The sequence below is a fragment of the Schistosoma mansoni genome, chromosome W, assembly GCF_000237925.1.
Source record: "Schistosoma mansoni strain Puerto Rico chromosome W, complete genome".
Taxonomy (NCBI): Eukaryota; Metazoa; Platyhelminthes; class Trematoda; order Strigeidida; family Schistosomatidae; genus Schistosoma; species Schistosoma mansoni.
This window is the reverse complement of record NC_031502.1, coordinates 15548510-15566815: the sequence shown is the minus strand read 5'-3', so window position 1 is coordinate 15566815 and position 18306 is coordinate 15548510. Positions and strand designations below refer to the sequence as shown.

Here is an 18306-nt window from a genome sequence, read left to right as displayed (position 1 = left end):
ACTCGCGAGATTCGAACCCAGGACCTACCAGTCTCGAACCAGAGCCCATAACCGATCGTGGATGCGCACTGCTGAGGAGTCCCATAGTAGGACGAAACGGCCGTCCAGTGCTTCCAGGTTTTCGATTGTGGTCTAGCTTCAATTCACTCATGATTTTAACAGTGAAAATACTAAATTCTCCACAAAACCTCCTCTGATCTATAATTTATCTCAGTATTACATACGCGATCCTAGAGAATAAATGACAGGGCTTATATATATATAGTAAAATCTGTGATTAAACTTACACAAAAGTAGGGTTGTCTGGTGTAATAGATTCGGCAGAATTCCCAGTTATTGACTTATCAAACGGATAATTTGCAACCAAATCACCACCATGCATATTAGCACCCAGCACAAAATTGATTTTGTCTAACCATTCCATTACCATTCTTGTCTCTATTTGCGCCTTGATCAGTTAGTTCGTTTAAATGAAAAAATAGAAATTGAAAAGCTCCCAGTAACAAAAACTGATAAATGAAAAGATAATTGTAAATTAAGAATAATTAATAACTTATATTATTTGCTAAAAATTTTACAGAATAAATGAAAGCCAATATTCTTGATGATTAAAATATTCAGTTACGCATTGAGATGTGATGGTGCAAAAATCATCAGTGTTGTCAACGTTACTTGCTATTTCAAGCGTTATAACAACCGTCGAGTAACCAAAGAATCGTGATGTTTACATATTCCTAGTGTTTATATCATGCGTTGTGAAGACTTAGTAGATGATTAATTAAAATCGAGTATGAATTAAAGAACATTCTCATTTACAAAAACAAACAAATGTCCAAGAAAGGCGCCTCTAATTCTGAAATACGTTGTCTTCTGATAGTGTAGGCTTTATAAAACATATTTAAAATAAGAACCGACAAACTGTTGTATCCTTATGTTGAATGTAAAATTATGTTCAAAATACAATTTTCTAAATTGGGCATCATTAATTAAACAAGAGCATTTGGTTGAATTGAACTCTCGAAGTCAAACACTAAAACTGTTAAAAATAGTTCATAGTGTTTGCCAGGATGTAAAAGCAGAGTGTTTTTAAACAAACAGAAAGCACTTTTGAGATGTAAGCCAAGAAAGAGTGGTTCAGTAAAGAATTCTCTCTTTTCCAAATTCATTTTTAAAACAGTAGAATAGTAAATATATACTCCTATCATAGTGGTATTCTCTAATTTATCTAGTATTAATAACAATTATTTTAAAACACAAAGAAGGTGACAAAAAAGCACGAAATATATTGTTCTTATTATGAGACTTAAAATGTATTCAGGTCCTTGAAAATTGATTAAAAATATTATAGAAATCAAATAAATATTATTAACTGTAATGATGAGCAGGAGAACATGATGAATTAAATCTTGAAGTGGATTTCATAATTAATTTTGCAACATTATTGTGTCGTTCTCTGGTTTCTCTGTTACATTAGTTTCAAATAATGTATATTTATCCAAAACAGAGTAATCCACAGAGACACTAAAATACTTCACAAAATAACTAAGATGGTATCGATCCTAAGTTTATAATTCAACTTTATTGTTCTTTTAACAGAAAAGTACGTAATTATTTATAAATATAAGCAAGTGACTGTCCTTAAATCTTCTAAGTCGAAACACTATCTAAAATCTACGTTTTCGGACGAAAGTCATACAGGTCACACTAAATTTTAAAGTAAGCATAGAAAAGTTTCTGGGATTATGAAGACGTTTAATCGTCTGAATAACAACTAAAACTTGTGAGTAAAGAATTTGGTCTTTTTCTTCATTTATCAGAAAACAATCTGAAATACATATTGATTTTAAATTAGTGGAAAAACCAGTTTTTGGCCTCGTAACTCCTACGATATACTCTGTTGATACTTAGGATCAGAATGTTTGGCATAAAACAGTTGAATAACATGACATACTTATAACCCAGGATAAATTATAGATGCAAATCTCTATTTTTAATGTACTTCTCTGAATTTTATAATACTTGGAGGTTAAGACTATAAGTGCAGTATGATTTGTTCTCACAAAACTTTTGAAATCATGATTAAATAAACCAATTTCTATTAACAGTGAGCTCATTGTACATACACTTTTATGATGCTTAAATTAAGATGTTGAATATATTTTATTAATGATTCGTAACAAAGTCAAAACGCAGTCCAAGTTTTAGTATTTGAAAATATAAATTTAGCTGAGGCCTCCCATATGTGAGGAAACACAAGAAAGAGAGTTTGCGTTGGATATTCTATATAAGTAAAATTTAAAGCATCATTTTTACAAGCTAAGCTAAGGTCAAGCGTTTCATAATCCATATATAATAACAACTTCAGACTGGTGGTTTCAATATCCTCAAATGTAAAACCACTTGTATGCGCTTGAAACAACAAACTATTTCCTACGTTTCCGAAAATATATTTTGGAAATAAGTTATCCCACAAATTTACCCAGACAAATTATTATGACTAATGTTTTCAAATTATTCCAAACACAACAGGTAAATTAAAATCAACATCCATGATCGGCTCACTGAATATTAGTGGTAAATCAACAAAGTTATGAACTAATATGAGCAAAACAACAGGTTTAAAGAACAGTGAGACAAAACAGGAGTGATTTTTATCTAATTTTTTTGAAGACGTTAAATGCGCAGAATTCAATAACTCACTCATCAACACCCACTTTCGATAGAATTCACAGACGCTGTAGTTAATTGTCGATTACCCAATTCATATAAATTTCAGACAAAAAAATTATTTCTGTAACATACATTGTTAAAGACTGGTCAGAACATTCATCTCTTGCTTCAAATACTTTAAAGAACCATATTTCAATTTCAGTCAAACGTTCATTAGGTTAAATGATATTTTGGATAATAACATACTGTTAATCAAAGACGGGCTTTGAAATTACCTACTTTGCCAAAATTTCAGCATATCATTAGTTTTTTGAGCACAAAATTCATTTATGAAAAAACCAAAAGCTGTAATGGCAATATTCACTATTGGAACCACGCTTAAGTAGACCATAGGCATTGTGATGTAAAGCTAATTACCGAGATCCAGTTGTATGAATTATTGCTAAGCTAAAGTAGAAGTTTTAGTACCACTGATTTGTATCGAACAAGCATTAAGCTGTACTTCGAATATTGATGATATGATGACGGTTATTTAATTTCAAGTTATCCAAAATCAGATCCTGTCACGATATATTAGTTGCAGAAAAACAATTAAAACTGTAAGCACCAGCTAAATACTTCACTGCAAATTAAAGCTCTTTGTTTGTGTGAATTACTGACCACTTTGAGAAGTAAACATAATATGTGAAATCTTATGGTATCCATGTCGTTTTTATTCAGTCAGTGGTAAAACATATATCATTCAGTTTCACACAAAAGAGTTCATCCTCACTTTCTTATGATAAGGGATTTCAAACAGTGAAACACGGCTTAGTAGAGCAAACCAGTGGATTCCTCGCTATAAGACCCCTAATATAGATGGTCTACTTTGATTATCGCTGATGGGTTTTGAAATACATAAGTCAGCTCGAAATCATATTTGCACTGCGTCAGTAGAAAATAGGATTAGGTCCTTAAAATCAACTTCAATTAACAGTATATTTCAAGACAACTTTAAGCGAATGGTTAAAGACTGGTTAGCACCCTTAAATCGTAGATTAAAACGCTCATACAACTGACTGAACCCCATAATTTGTAATGGTCAGATGATAAGTAGATTTGGGGAATCCCAATGACATGTAATTACTTAAGCTCTTGAGAAATGTGAACTTTAGGAGGATTGATTCCATATTTATTGGTTCGGCAATTTTTATTTATTTTCAAAAGCTTTTAGCAAAACCAAAAGTGAATGTTATTCAAATAACTGCATTCATATTTTAAAATGAGATTGCCGAAAAGGTGTACTTCGTTATTTGACTATTTATAAAATGAAATTGATTAAATAAGTGTGATATGTGTGTAAATATTGCCAAACGTCCTAGCAGTCAGATTTAGAAAGATGGAAATAGTAATCACTTATTAAACTAATCCACTAGATATCTCATCAAGTTATGAATGATGTCGGTAATATTCCGCAAGGTTAGTGATTTATAAATAAAAAATATTACTAAAAGGCCTCTTTATATTTGTCACACGTCAACATGCTTTTCTGATAAAATATTAAATTACAGTACGCGTTCCACTTAGTATTTAGAGAGTGAATGAAATATCATTACTTCTCATGGAAGAAAAGTTGGTGAATTTTAATTACGACGTTTCAAAAGAAGTCCTTGACTTGACAATTACTAAAGTTTGCTAATTATTTAAACACTTAGGGAGAAGCAACAAATGTCCAAATGAATAATGTGCAGTAAAGCATTCGTTCTTTACTAAAAATCCTGGTGATCTCAGCTAAACTCATGTTTATGGATTCCCCTAGCAACATTGAGGTGAATATATTTGAATCCAGTGCTCCGCTTCGTACAGAGGACTAGAAACTGGGCTACTTACGATGTCAACAGAATTCTCAACCTTAAAATAAATTACTGAATACAAACAACTAGATCCTGTTTAAAAAACCGACAGGATTTCCTAGAAATCTTAAAACACTGCGATTAATATAATGCCTGATGTTTTATCTCTTGAATTACAACAAGCTAACCAAAATAAATTTATTTCTAATATCACTTGGACGAACCACAGATGGCCCGATTGCATTCTCAAAATAATTAAGGATTGTTTGAGATTTCGAATGGGCTTATAATCTTTGTCTTTCGGAACATTTAAATTATAGCAGCAAGAAAAATAGAGTACAATATGTGAACTAACTATTAGTCAAAGAACGTTTACATTAAGTCGTCAGATGGAACCCTAAGCATCAATACTTGGTAACAGCGCCTTTCACAAGTACACTCTTAAAAATTCCGGAGATTTTCGTGTTCGAGAATAACACGGACTTCTTAAAATTGCGTAGCACTAGTAAACCATTTGGTCAGATCATCTAACAATTCGGTGTGTTTAAGCTGGACATTACATTTGACTGTCTCGGTGGAGACACGCATCTCGACTTCTGTTAACATTTAGTAAGGTTGTTATATCGCTACGTAGTATAAAACCCTATCTAAAAAGTCTGAAAGACTTTTGAAAATCTGGACGCATAGAAATTCCATTTTTACATCATCTAAGTTTACCTTCTCCACATCGATTTCATCAGGTTGTAAATGGTCTAAGGGTCCACCATTACGTAGATTGCGATAAAACTTTTTCGCCAAGTCTGGAAAGTCCCTGTTAAGGTCCACTCTCTTTGAATTGCCTCTTCCGAATTCGTGAAAATCTTTCTATATTAAAAACAATATATAGTCCAACAACATATTGTTACGTTAGATGCGGCGATTTCCCAACCGTCCGGGTTCATTGACGGTAAAATATGGATCCTCGTTCGGTTAACTAGTCTGTGAATGAATGCATTTTGTGAGATAAACTCATCACACAGGTAGACGGCCAACCGTATTAACAGTTCTCTTCCAACAACTTCGTCTCCATGCATGTTTGCAATATACTTAAACTCTGGTATACCTACACCATTTATGTTTTAAATGTAAACAGTACCTCTCTCAGAAGCGTTAGCATGCCTCCCAAAAGCTATCACAAACAGTCTGTTTCCATTTTGTGTTGTAGTAGTTCGACCTGTTGTTAAATAGTAAGCATAAGAAATATCAGGGCATCTCTCAACAACTCTTCCGACTATACGTTCAATGTCTGCTTGTGAGTGGTGATTCTGCCATGAAATAGAAATAGTAGAGCTCAAGACTGTATGGACAAAAAATAATCCGAAAAGACAGTACATCTACGGTCTTCATAAACTCGCTGAAATATATATTTACAAAACTGAAATCGTTAAACAAAGAAATCAACAGATCCAATATCCAATATCTTCGTCACCAACTTGTACATGTAATATTTAGCATTTGGTAAGTTTGTGTCTAGTCTTAATGTACCTTGTGTATTGGGTGAATGTTAGGAGAAATTAGTGAAATTATCTGGAAGAGAAAAGAACAATAGAAAAAATGAGCTGACAACTTATTAAGCACATAGAATGTACTCATATTTAATGACCAAAGCTATTGACGACAATTAGAGAAAAAATGGGCATGAGATTAGGACAATCTGATAATCGAAACCCCGAGTTGACAACATAGAGTTTTAAGCATGTTACATGCAAACCGATTGATTTATTTGAACTCACCTCTTGTTGCTTCAGTAGGCTTCCAGGTATTTCGCTATTTCCGATGGGTGATAGTCCACCCAATCGACTGAACTAATTATAGTCAGTTTGATAGCTGTTTTTGAATTCGTATATTCTGTAATTCGAGTGGGTTCATCCGTCCCAGGCCAATATGGTTTCTGGATATCAGAAGCTATCATATTACTAATCAGAAAATTGACTGGTTGCAACATGCAAAATAACAAGGCGATAATTCGAGTGCTAAGAGAACGCCGTTGCTTCAAATAAATAAATAAGTTGATCGACTGGTTACGTAGACACTGCGAGAATATCGAATTGTAAAGATAACAGGGGAAACGCGAGTGATAATAAGTGCGATAGGAATTAGTCACTGACATTCAATAATGATAAGAGTGGGTAAATCATAGGACATGCATCGGACGCAGCTGGTTCAAGCGAAAGATGGCGATCCGTGATTGAGTACGTGTTTATCAAGTCTCTTTTGGGAGCAATTTACTCAAGGGACCGTGATCTCCGACTGAGAGAGCATTCAAATTGAGGACAACTCTTGGTCAGAAAGAAAGGCAACGTACCTAAATTTTTTTCTTATTTGCAACTATTTAGGGGTTGGCTTCAAGAGCGTAGTAGTGATTTTCTGGTAGGATGCTTGTGTTGTGACATGACGTACTTAGTATGTTATATGTCATATCACCTCTTATTCTGCTGTGGCTCAGTGAGAATAATTCCAAGTGTTGGAGTCTATCGTCGTCGGATTTGTGTTTTAGACCCATCACCCACTTCGTGATCTATCCATGTACTTAGTGTAAAAGAATAATGTCCCCTTTGGAAATGGGTAGCTCAATAACATTGTGGAATTCAAGATGGGGTCGTGTGTACGTTTTAAACAGTGTTATCGACGCACGAAGTGGAGGGTTGAGTTTGCCTTAGCTGCGTCCCCTATATAGTTTGAGCTGGTGTCTGAGCTCTCCGCGGTTACAAGTCCAAGATCATGCCCCTTGAAGATAGTTGAGAGAGGATTGCTATAGAGGGTGTAATTAGTTTGTGTCTTATGGGGCAGGACGTTTATGACATGAGAGTTCGACATGTTAATTTTCAACCAAGTGTCTCTCTATTATTGTAAGGACCTTTTGTAGCTCACTTGAGTCCTTTTTACTTTCCATGGACCCCGAGGTTTTGTGTCTTTTGCTAATTTCATCTAAATGGTCAATAACAAAGATGAAGAGCAAAAGTGGGTCTAAGATTTTTCCTTGTGAAATTCCTGATGTTAAATCCTCCAATTTCCATGCACTCTGTTTATTCTGGAACGAAAAGTCCTGTTCTCTAGGTAGTTTCGGAGCCAGGATAAAAGTGGGTCAGTGAAAATCATCTTTGCAACATTTGCTATAAGGAGTACGTGAGGTACTGTTTCTAAGGATTTTGAAAAGTCAAGGAATACTACATCAACTGGTATCCTATGATCCCATCAGTTCCCCCAGCTTTCCAATTTTATGAATATATTGGAGACATAGGACCTACCTTTTCCGAACCCATGTTTGACTTCATAGGGAACGTTGCTTTTATCCATATATTGCACCATGTTTTTGTTGGTCAGTCCTTCAATTGCCTGTAACAGTATTGGCAGTAATGCGACTGGTCTGTAACAGAATAAATTCTTTCTATCTCCCCTATGAAGATTAGAGAGTAGTCTATTTTCGTCTTCTTGGAGGCTAGCTTGCATTGTGGCTGCTAGCTCGGTGTGGAAACATTTATCACTGCGAACTCTAGAGTTGTATCCGTTTCCCAATGTCAAGTGGGAGAATCAGTCCGATCATTCAAAGAGGATTTTTCACTTGTGTCAGACACTCCGTTTGATTTGTACAAGGCTTTTCATGCCTAGCTTAACTCATGTTTCCCGGGGCGTGCTTACCCTGGGATAAATTGTGCATGATCTCATTCGTAATGACATCCCTCACTATCTCCCAGTGGGTATTCACTGTCAGCTCCCACTGCTCTTTTGTCCGTGGCGCGTGTCGAAGATGCTCCCTCATCGTTTTGTAATCTGACTTGGTATAATCAGGTTACGGAGCGTCCTCGTCCCTCCTAATTGTTTCGTTTGTGACCGCGTCCAACATGACTGTACCATGGTCGCTACACCCTAATAATGCTTGCACATGGGCATCCTCAAGTAGAAGCTGGCCATTTGTCAGTAAGTAGCCTAAGTTTGGGCGTTTTTTCATCCCTGTCCCACCTTCCGACGCCACCCACATGCCCAGTCAGTCCTGAATTTCCAATCGCTGTGGCAAGTCGCTTGTAAAACCACCCCGAAGGTGTTATAACCTACTTACTGAGATTAAGGAGTGAGATAATGGAGTCTGCAGCTAGAAGTATTTGGTTGAAGCCTAAGTATCACAGTTTTAGTGCCGTCTGTAATATACCATCCTTTTTGGTGTTAGAATCTGTAGGGGCCCGGTATATTCCTCTGATCAAGTACTTTGTGCCGCTCACATTTAAACAACACCAGGATGATTCTGCCACTCCGGTTAATTCGGTAATGTGTGGTGTTTCGGTTCCGGAGTGAATATTACTGTATGTCGTCACTGTACTTCCTGTTTCGTATACCCCATTGTATCTGAAAAGTGTCAAGTCTTCGTCCATGATGTTGGGCGATAGCCACGTTTCACTAGGACTTTAATCTTCACGTCTAAATAAACGCACAGTTTTCTGTTTGCCCCCAGTTTACTTCTTAATCCTCTTGCATTGCTGTAGAGGCATCTAATGGTTTGTCTCATTGCTTGGTGTTCCCCCACTACAGCATCTGTCTTCTGGTTTTTAAGCGAGCTGTTGTCTGGAATGTGTCGGCCGATTCCGTGTGAAGTGGCCGTTGTTAGTTTTTCGTCTGCATAGCATGTTCTATTAGCGGGACTGTGGTCTCCGTGTTCTACACAGCTGATTACTGATCAAGGTCAACTGATATCAAGGGGTATTCTATTAGGATTTTCCGCCGTTGTTTTACCGATCTAGGTAGACTTTCACAACGTTTGATGCGACTTTACAGGTCATTTTTAGAGCTTTGTCAAGCCTGAAGGGCATCACTTATGTCCTCTTGGTTTCTAAGGTCCACAGTCATCAGATGTACAGACTTGCAGGTCGTGAGGTGTAACAAACGAGGAGGCCTGGACACACTAAATGTCGTAGTGGTTTAAAGACTTACTCTACGTGATAGCCAACGTTACTATTGCACAATGTGTTCGTGAGCTCCATCCTGACTGCAACACACTAGCTCTGGCACTCCGCAAACCACCTTGCTTATTGGTTCTTGGGTGTTGGCTGATCCTATAGTGGCATATCTTACGGCCCATGGTTTTTCAGGTCTACCTAGGACTTGAAAGGAAAACTTGGCCGATGATCTCTAAGATGCCACTAGAATTTTTTCTGTAACGTGTGCTAAATCCGAATCACTCTGAATAGGGGGGTGGTAGCCTTCTCCACGTTTTGGCCCTTATGCAAGCGGCATGTTTCGGCTGACATGTGTGCTTTCACAGCGCCTCACAGTTTCTATCCCACAGCCCTTTACCAAAGGCTACCATATTTTCCGATAAGCTACCCTAAAACACTGAGACAATAAACAAATTCAGAGAGTTTTGATTAATTTCTTCGTCCTCAATTTTTAGCGTTCTATGATCTAAGTTATCGCTATTTCCCTCCCAAATGCCCAACAAACGTTCGTTAGTGGGGGTATTAGAGACATTTGGTAACTTCATTGGTGTATGAGCTAGAGTTGTGGCTTCAATAGCCGCGTGTTTGGTTGGGCTTGTCCCTAAAGATCTGAATATACTGTTGGGTATTGATATGGTTGTTCCTGAAGCTGTCCTATGCTCCTCTTTCAACAGTTCTGCTGGTTTGTATTTTTTTCGCCTTGGGCAGACGTATCAGAACCGCGAACAGGGGTGAACTAACACGAACCCATAATACTGCCGATGTACTGCAATATTACGGTGTCTGTGAACTCAGCAACTATAGCAATTACTTTCAAGTACTGAGACACAGGTTTTAACGGGCGACGAGCATGCGATAAAATTATCGTTTTTGTGTTGTTTCTGTCCAGTTTGTGCAACCTGTTGAAGGTGTGGCGTCGATAATGTTTTGGCATGGTTGGACGACCCTCAACCTGTAGATGTGTTGCGCACTAAAGTTTCCTTACCTGTTTCTATCTGTTTGGTTCATATTTTCCGGGTTATCAAAGACCAGTGTCTTCTTATTGAGGCTGGGAGAATTTAAGAAGGTCGAATCCTTGGAAAATGTACAAAGGAACTATAAGAGAAAAGGGGATGCAACTAAGTTGTTTTCCCCATAAATATGTTGTACGTCTGAAGTGAATAGAGAGACGTTATCTACTTGTCCAGACTCTCGAAGAGACCACCTGTCTGAAGACGGGGTTAGGGATATGGCGAGAGGTTCATGGCCGGTGAACAGAGTAGATTCTCGGTCATCCACGGAGCGTTGAATGTGCCGTACAACACAACATGCCACTAGGAATTGCCTGCCGAAATTGGAGTACTTTGATTCGATGTCTTGCATCTGACTGGAAGAGAATCCCAAAGGTCGACAATTGCTGGTCACCCATTGTCGTAAGACTCCGGTTGCCGAGTCGGATGCATCTGTGGTGATGATAATTGATACTCCGATATCCTGGTGTGAGAGCATAGTTGATTATGCGGTGACTTCCTCAATTACGAACCAGGCTGTTTTGCGTTGTCCTCCGAATGGATGATTTCCGCATTTCCGATAAGTTGATCTGTTAATGATCTCATGAGAGATGCGCGAATCGGTAAAAACCATCGACAAACATTCCCCAGACCGCTGAACGTATGCACTTGCTCGAATGTGGTCGGCTCTGGATAATCCAGAATGGCCGCTTCTTTGTTTTACGGGGAAGAATACCCTGAGTGTCAATAGTGTCCTGAGGAAAGCCCAAGCAGTCGGTTCTGACCTGACATTTTCCGATGTTTTTAGTAATACTATGTTTTTTGACTCATTCGTAAACAAGGTACATCTGTGACGTATAGAAGATGGCTAGTTCTACTGGCAACAGTGACGTTAACGAGTGCCGGAATGTCCGAGATTGAGGGTACTGAGGGATTTCCTGCGATTTCTAGACGATTTACCGAGGCGTTGAGATACTAACACCAATCATGGTTATCTGCTTCTCATGAGCCAGAGTCAGACCTTTTCTGTATGCGACTCTCCCGAGAATTTTGGAGTATCCGCAGTTATGGTAAACATCAAGGTAACGAACGATAGTAATTCATAGATCTTCAATGTTGCTTTGAATTGTTTGAGGCTTTTATTATTCAGAAAAGCCTTTGTGCTATGGGTTCTGGTGACCTCCAGAGTCCGATGAGCAGATGCAATCACTTCATAAATGGCGTTATTTTGTAATGAGACAAGAACCGATATGGCCTGTTGGGGGATCTTAGATAAGGGGAGTTTTCTGAGGAAACCTTCTTCGAAAGTTCGTTGACCAATGATCTCACTCATACTTATCAGCATATTTGTTACTGAGCCGTGTTGCAATTCGATATTGTGGGAAAGCTGATCTAAACTCTGTTAATCGGTTAGATATCCACGTTTAAGGATGGCGTTTTTTGAAGTGTTGTGAAGTTGATAAGCAACACTGATAAACATACTAGTTGTAACATGACTGTTAAAACCATGTGGAAGAGTTTACACTGATTCGAGGAAGTATAAACGTGGGTCCGTCGTGCCATACTCGTGAAAGTCAGCTTCTCAGTGGAAGAACCAAGCTCCAATATTATTGGGCCAGAAAGTTATCAGTTGAAAGGTGAGGGGTGTAAGAGTCGAAATCTTCAAAAGCTTGGGTGTCTAGTTCATCATTATGATGATAAATATATATGTCAAGAAGAAGCAGCTTCAATCTTGACAACACCGCTTAGCGTGATGTTCACACATTTGCTAAGCAGACGTACGTTACCAGAAAATTAGAAGCTGGTTCACATTACACCGATTTCCAAAGGGGGTCGACACAACGAACCTTCAAGCTACAGTCCGGCAGCACTTCCTTCAATACCCTCAAAAATTATGGGGTTCCTGGTGTGCGACGGTCTACGTGACTACTTATTATCCGTAAGCTTCTTTTCGCCCAAACGGCACAGTCTCTGAAAGGGTTACTATTGTATAACCAACCTGCTGACCACGGTGGAAAAATGGAAAACCATCCTTAATCTCAAGGGGAAGGTTGACGTCATATACATTGACTTCTCAAAAGCTTCTGATAGGGTCAGTCATATATTTCTTATCAATAAGCTCAAACGATTAGGTGTCAAATCACCATTAACTGATCGGCTTACTTCATATCTAAATAATCGACTTTTTAAGATCACGGTTAACATCACTATGGAACGTCCTAGTGGGGTCCCCCGGGGTTCAGTACTAGGACCTCTCCTCTTCTTAATTTATGTAAACGATCTGCCACAACAGGCGTTACCAGATTTGCTACTTTTCGTTGATGATGTGAAACTCTGGAGAGAAGTTTGCGAACAAGAGGATGAACTGGCACTTCAAGAGAATCCGACTCGACTTCGAAGTTGGACAGACAACAACGGGCTTATCTTCAACGCTTCAAAGTGTAAAGTAGTCCACCCGAGATATGCTGCAGACTACGAATAAGACTTAGGTAACTCCCTTCTAGAGGTATCCCAGGTTGAAAAAGAACTAGGAGTGTTGGTACCCTACGTTCTGAAGTCTTATGCTAACTGCGACGAAAATGCCTTCCAAGCAGACCTTGCACTGGTGACGTTGAAATGCATTTTTAGCCATTTCAAAGGAAGAACTTCCCACATAATCTTCAACAGTTTTTTCGACCTCATTTAGAGTATGGGAACATAGTGTTTCCTCCCTAAAAGGGTAAGAACACATTGCAACTAAATCACTTCTGGGACTCAAATTCAAGTCTTACGAAGAGCACCTCCATTCACTGAACCTTTGCCCATCCGATTGCAAGCGCCTCAGAGGTGATCTAATGACTCACAGCATCCTAGACACCTCTGGGCATTCCCTTAAACACCTACTTAAGCTTAGTCCCAGCACAAAGCCTAGGGATGGTACCCAGAAACTGAAGACACAACACAGCAGAACGGTCTGTAGGCACACCTTCTACTCGTTAAGAGCGGTCAAATGCTAGAGTCCTTTCAGAGGAAACTTGACATATTCTTAAGGACTAAGGTCAGCATCTCGCTAAAAATTTACTATTTCTTCTCTTTTATCTTCAAATACGCCTAGGTTCTTATCTGGAGGCATCGGTGATTCACTGCTACTAGGTACGGAAGCCCGTTAAACGAGAGCTTCTCCTATTTAGTCGAGAACCATTTGAATTTAATACTGTCATTGAACATTGAAATTCAGTGACGCGTATGGTGTGAATATAGTCAGTATTTAGTAAGGAGAGACGGGTTTTGAGTGGAGTTATTCTTGGTTCAGTTGTTGTGTGGTCAACTGGTTGTTGTTATTTACGTTTTTTGAAAGTTATAATCCTGTCCGCAACTCATGTAGGAATTCATCCCAAGGTGGATTCCAAGCATTTAACCTAGTTGCAAATATAAATATCACCACAACATAATTGAATTAATACTCTTATGTGCAATCAATGTGTGGATATACAAATCTTTTTATCACTACAATGTGCACTGTCAAAAAGCTGTTGTCAGCTCATCCGAATCATCGGTTCCAGTGGGTTTCAGAATTTTGATGCGCCTCCTAATTATTGTATGAAAACGTAAATGACTATTGAGTATATTAATTCATTGGTACGTTCAGCTCTTCTAAGAATCCTTTCACACACACCCAGGGACTGTTGGTTATGTGCATTTGTGGTCATTTCGCACCATGCACTGCAGTTGATGCAGTATCAAAACATTAAATTTCCTCTTAAAGTTGGTATTTCCCCTGTTAAGATAGTATTTGGTCTTCAAAATTTAGATGACATAAAACCACCACGTGACCACTATTCATCCATTTGACTATTTTCTACTAAGGTTGCATTTTCGTCTATCATCATACACTTCTGAACTATCCGATTTACATGTCTTCTAAACATTTCCATTAACTAACTGTCATATTACCACCAACCCAGTAAGATTGGTTACGTTGTTGAATACTAACGATGTAGTAGTTGGTCCCTTCAATGTATAGAGAATCCCGCACATGTTATTTGAGGAAGCAAAAAAAATCAAGAGGCCTGTATGTTAACTACAACAAATATTATGTTGGTCTCTTTTTATTCCTTTGTTTTTTTATGTTAGGTTAAGTATTATTGCCGACCCCCCACTTTTTTAGGACAACCTGGAAAGTGAATTGGCACTGACCACCATTCGGGTTTCACACTAGTAATGTACACATTACTGCGGGGTTTGTGGCAATATATATCACAAAGGGATGAGTTTTCTGTCCTCATACTAGGTTTGGATGGCGCTGGAAAAACAGTAGTTTTGGTTACATATGATTGACAAGTCTAGACCTATTTAGAACAAGCTAAAATAAATTTTGTTCCGAATTATAAATCTATCCCAATTCAGAAAATCACTACTACCGTTGGTCTAAATAGTAGGTTCACCGTTCTTCCTTAATTTTAAGTCGGTTACATTGAGGTTGACGGGATCCGGCTTAAATTTTGGGATCTTGGAGGTCAAGAAGAGCTTCAGTCCTTGTGGGATAAGGTTAGTTTAATATCCGATCCTCACTAGTTTTGCTTAGTACTACGCTGAATCAAACGGTGTTATTTATGTCGTTGATTCTGCAGATAGTGATCGTTTTGATGAATCAAAAGATGCATTTGGTAAGTCCCTCTTGTAATTATTAGTGTTAGATAAGATGGTAAGAAACCCTGTACTGGAAGGTGTACCGTTACTGGTTCTAGCTAACAAGCAAGATGTGCAGGTAAGGAGATCAAATATATTATTTGACTTTTGTGATGGATTCAACTCATGTACCGATCCGTGCCTCCACGACTTTGGCAAAACTGGTCATTTGTAACGCAACTGTGTCAACGTATGCATGCACGGATCTCTCTACTATATAGTATAATTGGATATTACAGAACCTGTCGTACAACATTTAATATAAATATACTTATTTAGTTACCCCAACATAATGTCAATAAGACTAATGCTGCAGACAATAGCATAACTCAGTGAGGCATCGACAACTTAGGACCTAAAAAGATTGTACATTAGTCCGTCACAACACATCGATAGACTAAGAGGAGAAATTAACAAAGCGATAGATGACCACCCAAATATCTTGAACGTTTTTTGTTCAGTTCGTTTAGGTATGATATGAGTACAGGGAAATAACAAAAGATCAGTCTTATTTCCTCCTACCTACACAATCACAGATGCATAAATGACCGGTCTTGGAAATTGTCATATACAAAATATTCGGGATAAATTTACGTATTCTTAAAAGGTGGAGAATTTCTCCATGGCGGATACACATATTAGAAAACTAACCAAGCACCGTAACACTCAGAATGGTCAGGAAAAGCTTTTCAAAGTAAACATCATTGATCCTTAATGTGACTTACGAACACCAAGGTATCTCTAGAAAAATCCTTAACTGTCTATCCTTCATATAAACTGTTGCAGAAACGTTAGTTCGAGAGCTGCTTCATAGTGGAGTTTCCAATTCATCTTCCGTGCTAAATCCTTTGTCAGGGCCTCCTATCACTTCCTTCCAGTTGTTTAGTGAACCTAAGTGTCTAGTGGTAATCTGTTGTATGCTTCGTTACAAGCCATCGTCTCGTAGTCTTCCTCAAAGCTCTTTATTTTACAACTCATCGTTCTCACGATGGTCAATGAGCATTGAGTTGTCATGGTAGAGGAGTCGCAATCTTCGAAAAATCGCACTGGGTATATGTTACAACTCTGACAATACTTTGGTGACTACCGTTGTAATTTAGTTAAATCTGCCACTTTCTGATGCACATGTGTTCTTAAAAACATAAGTTGTTTTATCCCAAAATAGAAATAATAAAATCCATAATTTTTATCTAAACAACCCTATAAATCAACTGACAACTACCTACACTATGATCTTGTGTCTATTCCGCATTTTTTAGAGTGCATTCCATTTGTCTGAAATCAACAAAGTCTTCTACGATAGCCTGCGTCTTGTTGGGCAACGTCAATGCACATTTCATGGTGTCAGCGCACTTAACGGGTAAATTAATCGTTAAACTGTTGACGACTTCTGAAAATAATCATTTCAGTCGACCTAAACTATTATTTCTCAGGTTGGTCAATGTTTTATGACATATGGGTATGTTGTGCACTGTCAAGAGGAAACGTCTTGAGCGTATTTGGACTTTAAGTTCGTTTTGTTCGATAAGACGCACAACACTTACAGTGTTTTAGTGTCGAACATGGAAAGATATACTTCAGAGACGAAGATTTTCCCATACCACTGCTAGTAACCTCTTCACTTTCAAGTGTCGAATATGTTATGAGGATGATAAAGCACATCGAAATACCGATGCCAAGGTTGGTCTCAAGTAAATTGTGCACTGGGCAGAAAGTTAATCGGAATTTTTCGTTTATTTACATTTAGTCAGAAGTACAATTTCCCACTCATTGGGATATCACAAATAATATATATTCATCAGTGTATCGAAATACGTTATCTACTTCCTATTACTAATTAGATGGGTGTGAAAGCACTTCTTCCAAAGTCAGTGACCATTTACTCCCCAAAAATTAATTCAAGATACGAGGTATACTTGCTCTTCTGTTAGTAAAATCGGTTGATGAAACTGCACATCTTCATCAACTGAAGTGACTTGGATATCTGTTATGTATGCCTACCTCGAAGCACTATGGTAGGGTAGGAATTGGTTGAAAAAAATGAAGGGGCTGAACCAAGGCATGGGGTTTGTTCATGACTGTTAAACTAACCTGCATTAGTAAATTCAGACTACCTAGCTAAGGAAAGAGTAAACGGAAGTCGGAGACAGATGACTTGGCTCAGGATTAGTCACCGGCGCAGATCCATCTGCTCATTATCTTCCTCCAGGTGTTAAGCTCCAACACTATGTTGCACTTCTGATTCCTATACTTCATCCTTTTTTGGACTGTATTCTCCAATGTTTAGGTCTTCTACTGTCATATTCTCCTTAACTTCATCAGTGAGTAGAATGATGAGCAACTTTTAATAAGACATAAATTACAGACACGATGGAATTTATCTCGATATTTTGAAGTGCATACAGTGACAACTTGTCAAATGTACTAGTGGAGATGATGTTCTCTTTTAAGAATCGATGGGACTTAGGGAAGTGACCTTGCAATTACAAAGAGCTAGAGACCAATAATTTTAGCTTTAGGAACCAGAAAACGTACGTAGCAATCTAAGAAATTAAAGAGAAAATGACAGATATCTACTTTAACTAACAAAGAATGTAACTGGATTGATGAACACCAGTCTATTAGCATGATCCTGTTGTGTGTTGTCAAAAGATACATTTACACCTAGTTGTCTGAAGTATTAAGAGTAATCATCATTACTTGCTACCGAATTCTTACCAATCGATCAACTAGTTGTAGAACGTCTTGCTTCCAACTTTTATTAACGCTGTCTACATTTTGGTGTTTACACTTTGACAGGGATGGAATAAACAGCAGTATCAAGTGGATTGCAGATAAGGTTAAAGGCAACGCTAAACAAAGGCCACCAAAACAGCTTGAAATCCCATAATGCGTCTTCGTAAAACTATTTGTTTGTCCAGATAATAGTCAAAGAATTTTGCGGTACTACATACTTTTATTTAGCATCTTTGGGAAAGTTTAATAGTAAATGCATGTGAATCTGTATCATAAAAAAGATAACAAAAAATGTATGTTAACTTGGGTTTTCTTTTATTGTACAAGATGCTTTCAGTAGTTGTAATCTTTCCTTTGACTTATTGTCCAGGGATAAGGTTCTAAAAGACAACAATACATATTAATATTGGAAGTAATTGAATTCAACCATCAGTAAGAAACGGT

The 18306-nt window shown here is 37.9% G+C and overlaps 4 protein-coding genes across 4 annotated transcripts in view; 1 reads left to right on the top strand and 3 right to left on the bottom strand.

Moving 5' to 3' along the window:
* Positions 1–5895, bottom strand: part of Smp_142190 (carboxypeptidase N (M14 family)) — a gene marked incomplete at its 3' end in the record, with an annotated part of 21459 nt that extends 15564 nt beyond the window's left edge. The window contains exons 1-3 of the mRNA XM_018788725.1: positions 5638–5895; positions 5408–5604; positions 5133–5366 (exon numbers count right to left, since the gene is read on the bottom strand). Of these exons, the coding sequence (XP_018654239.1) occupies positions 5133–5366; positions 5408–5604; positions 5638–5875 (669 nt within the window). The 5' untranslated portion in view covers positions 5876–5895. The remainder of the gene's footprint in view (positions 1–5132; positions 5367–5407; positions 5605–5637) is intronic.
* Smp_193530 (putative protease m14 carboxypeptidase) lies at positions 284–430 on the bottom strand (the record flags this gene model as incomplete). The annotated part of the gene is made up of 1 exon (XM_018788726.1): positions 284–430. The coding sequence occupies one exon, from the start codon at positions 428–430 to the stop codon at positions 284–286; it is 147 nt and encodes a 48-aa protein (XP_018654240.1).
* A 1464-nt stretch (positions 5896–7359) lies between the features above and the next one.
* On the bottom strand, positions 7360–7850 carry Smp_142200 (hypothetical protein; the record flags this gene model as incomplete). The annotated part of the gene is made up of 2 exons (XM_018788724.1): positions 7360–7469; positions 7790–7850. The coding sequence occupies 2 exons, from the start codon at positions 7848–7850 to the stop codon at positions 7360–7362; spliced, it is 171 nt and encodes a 56-aa protein (XP_018654238.1).
* A 7289-nt stretch (positions 7851–15139) lies between these two features.
* Positions 15140–18016, top strand: Smp_037190 (arf-related protein 1, arfrp1; the record flags this gene model as incomplete). The annotated part of the gene is made up of 3 exons (XM_018788723.1): positions 15140–15205; positions 16386–16486; positions 17926–18016. 3 exons carry the CDS (start codon positions 15140–15142, stop codon positions 18014–18016), a joined length of 258 nt encoding a protein of 85 aa, XP_018654237.1.
* Positions 18017–18306: the final 290 nt, after the last annotated feature.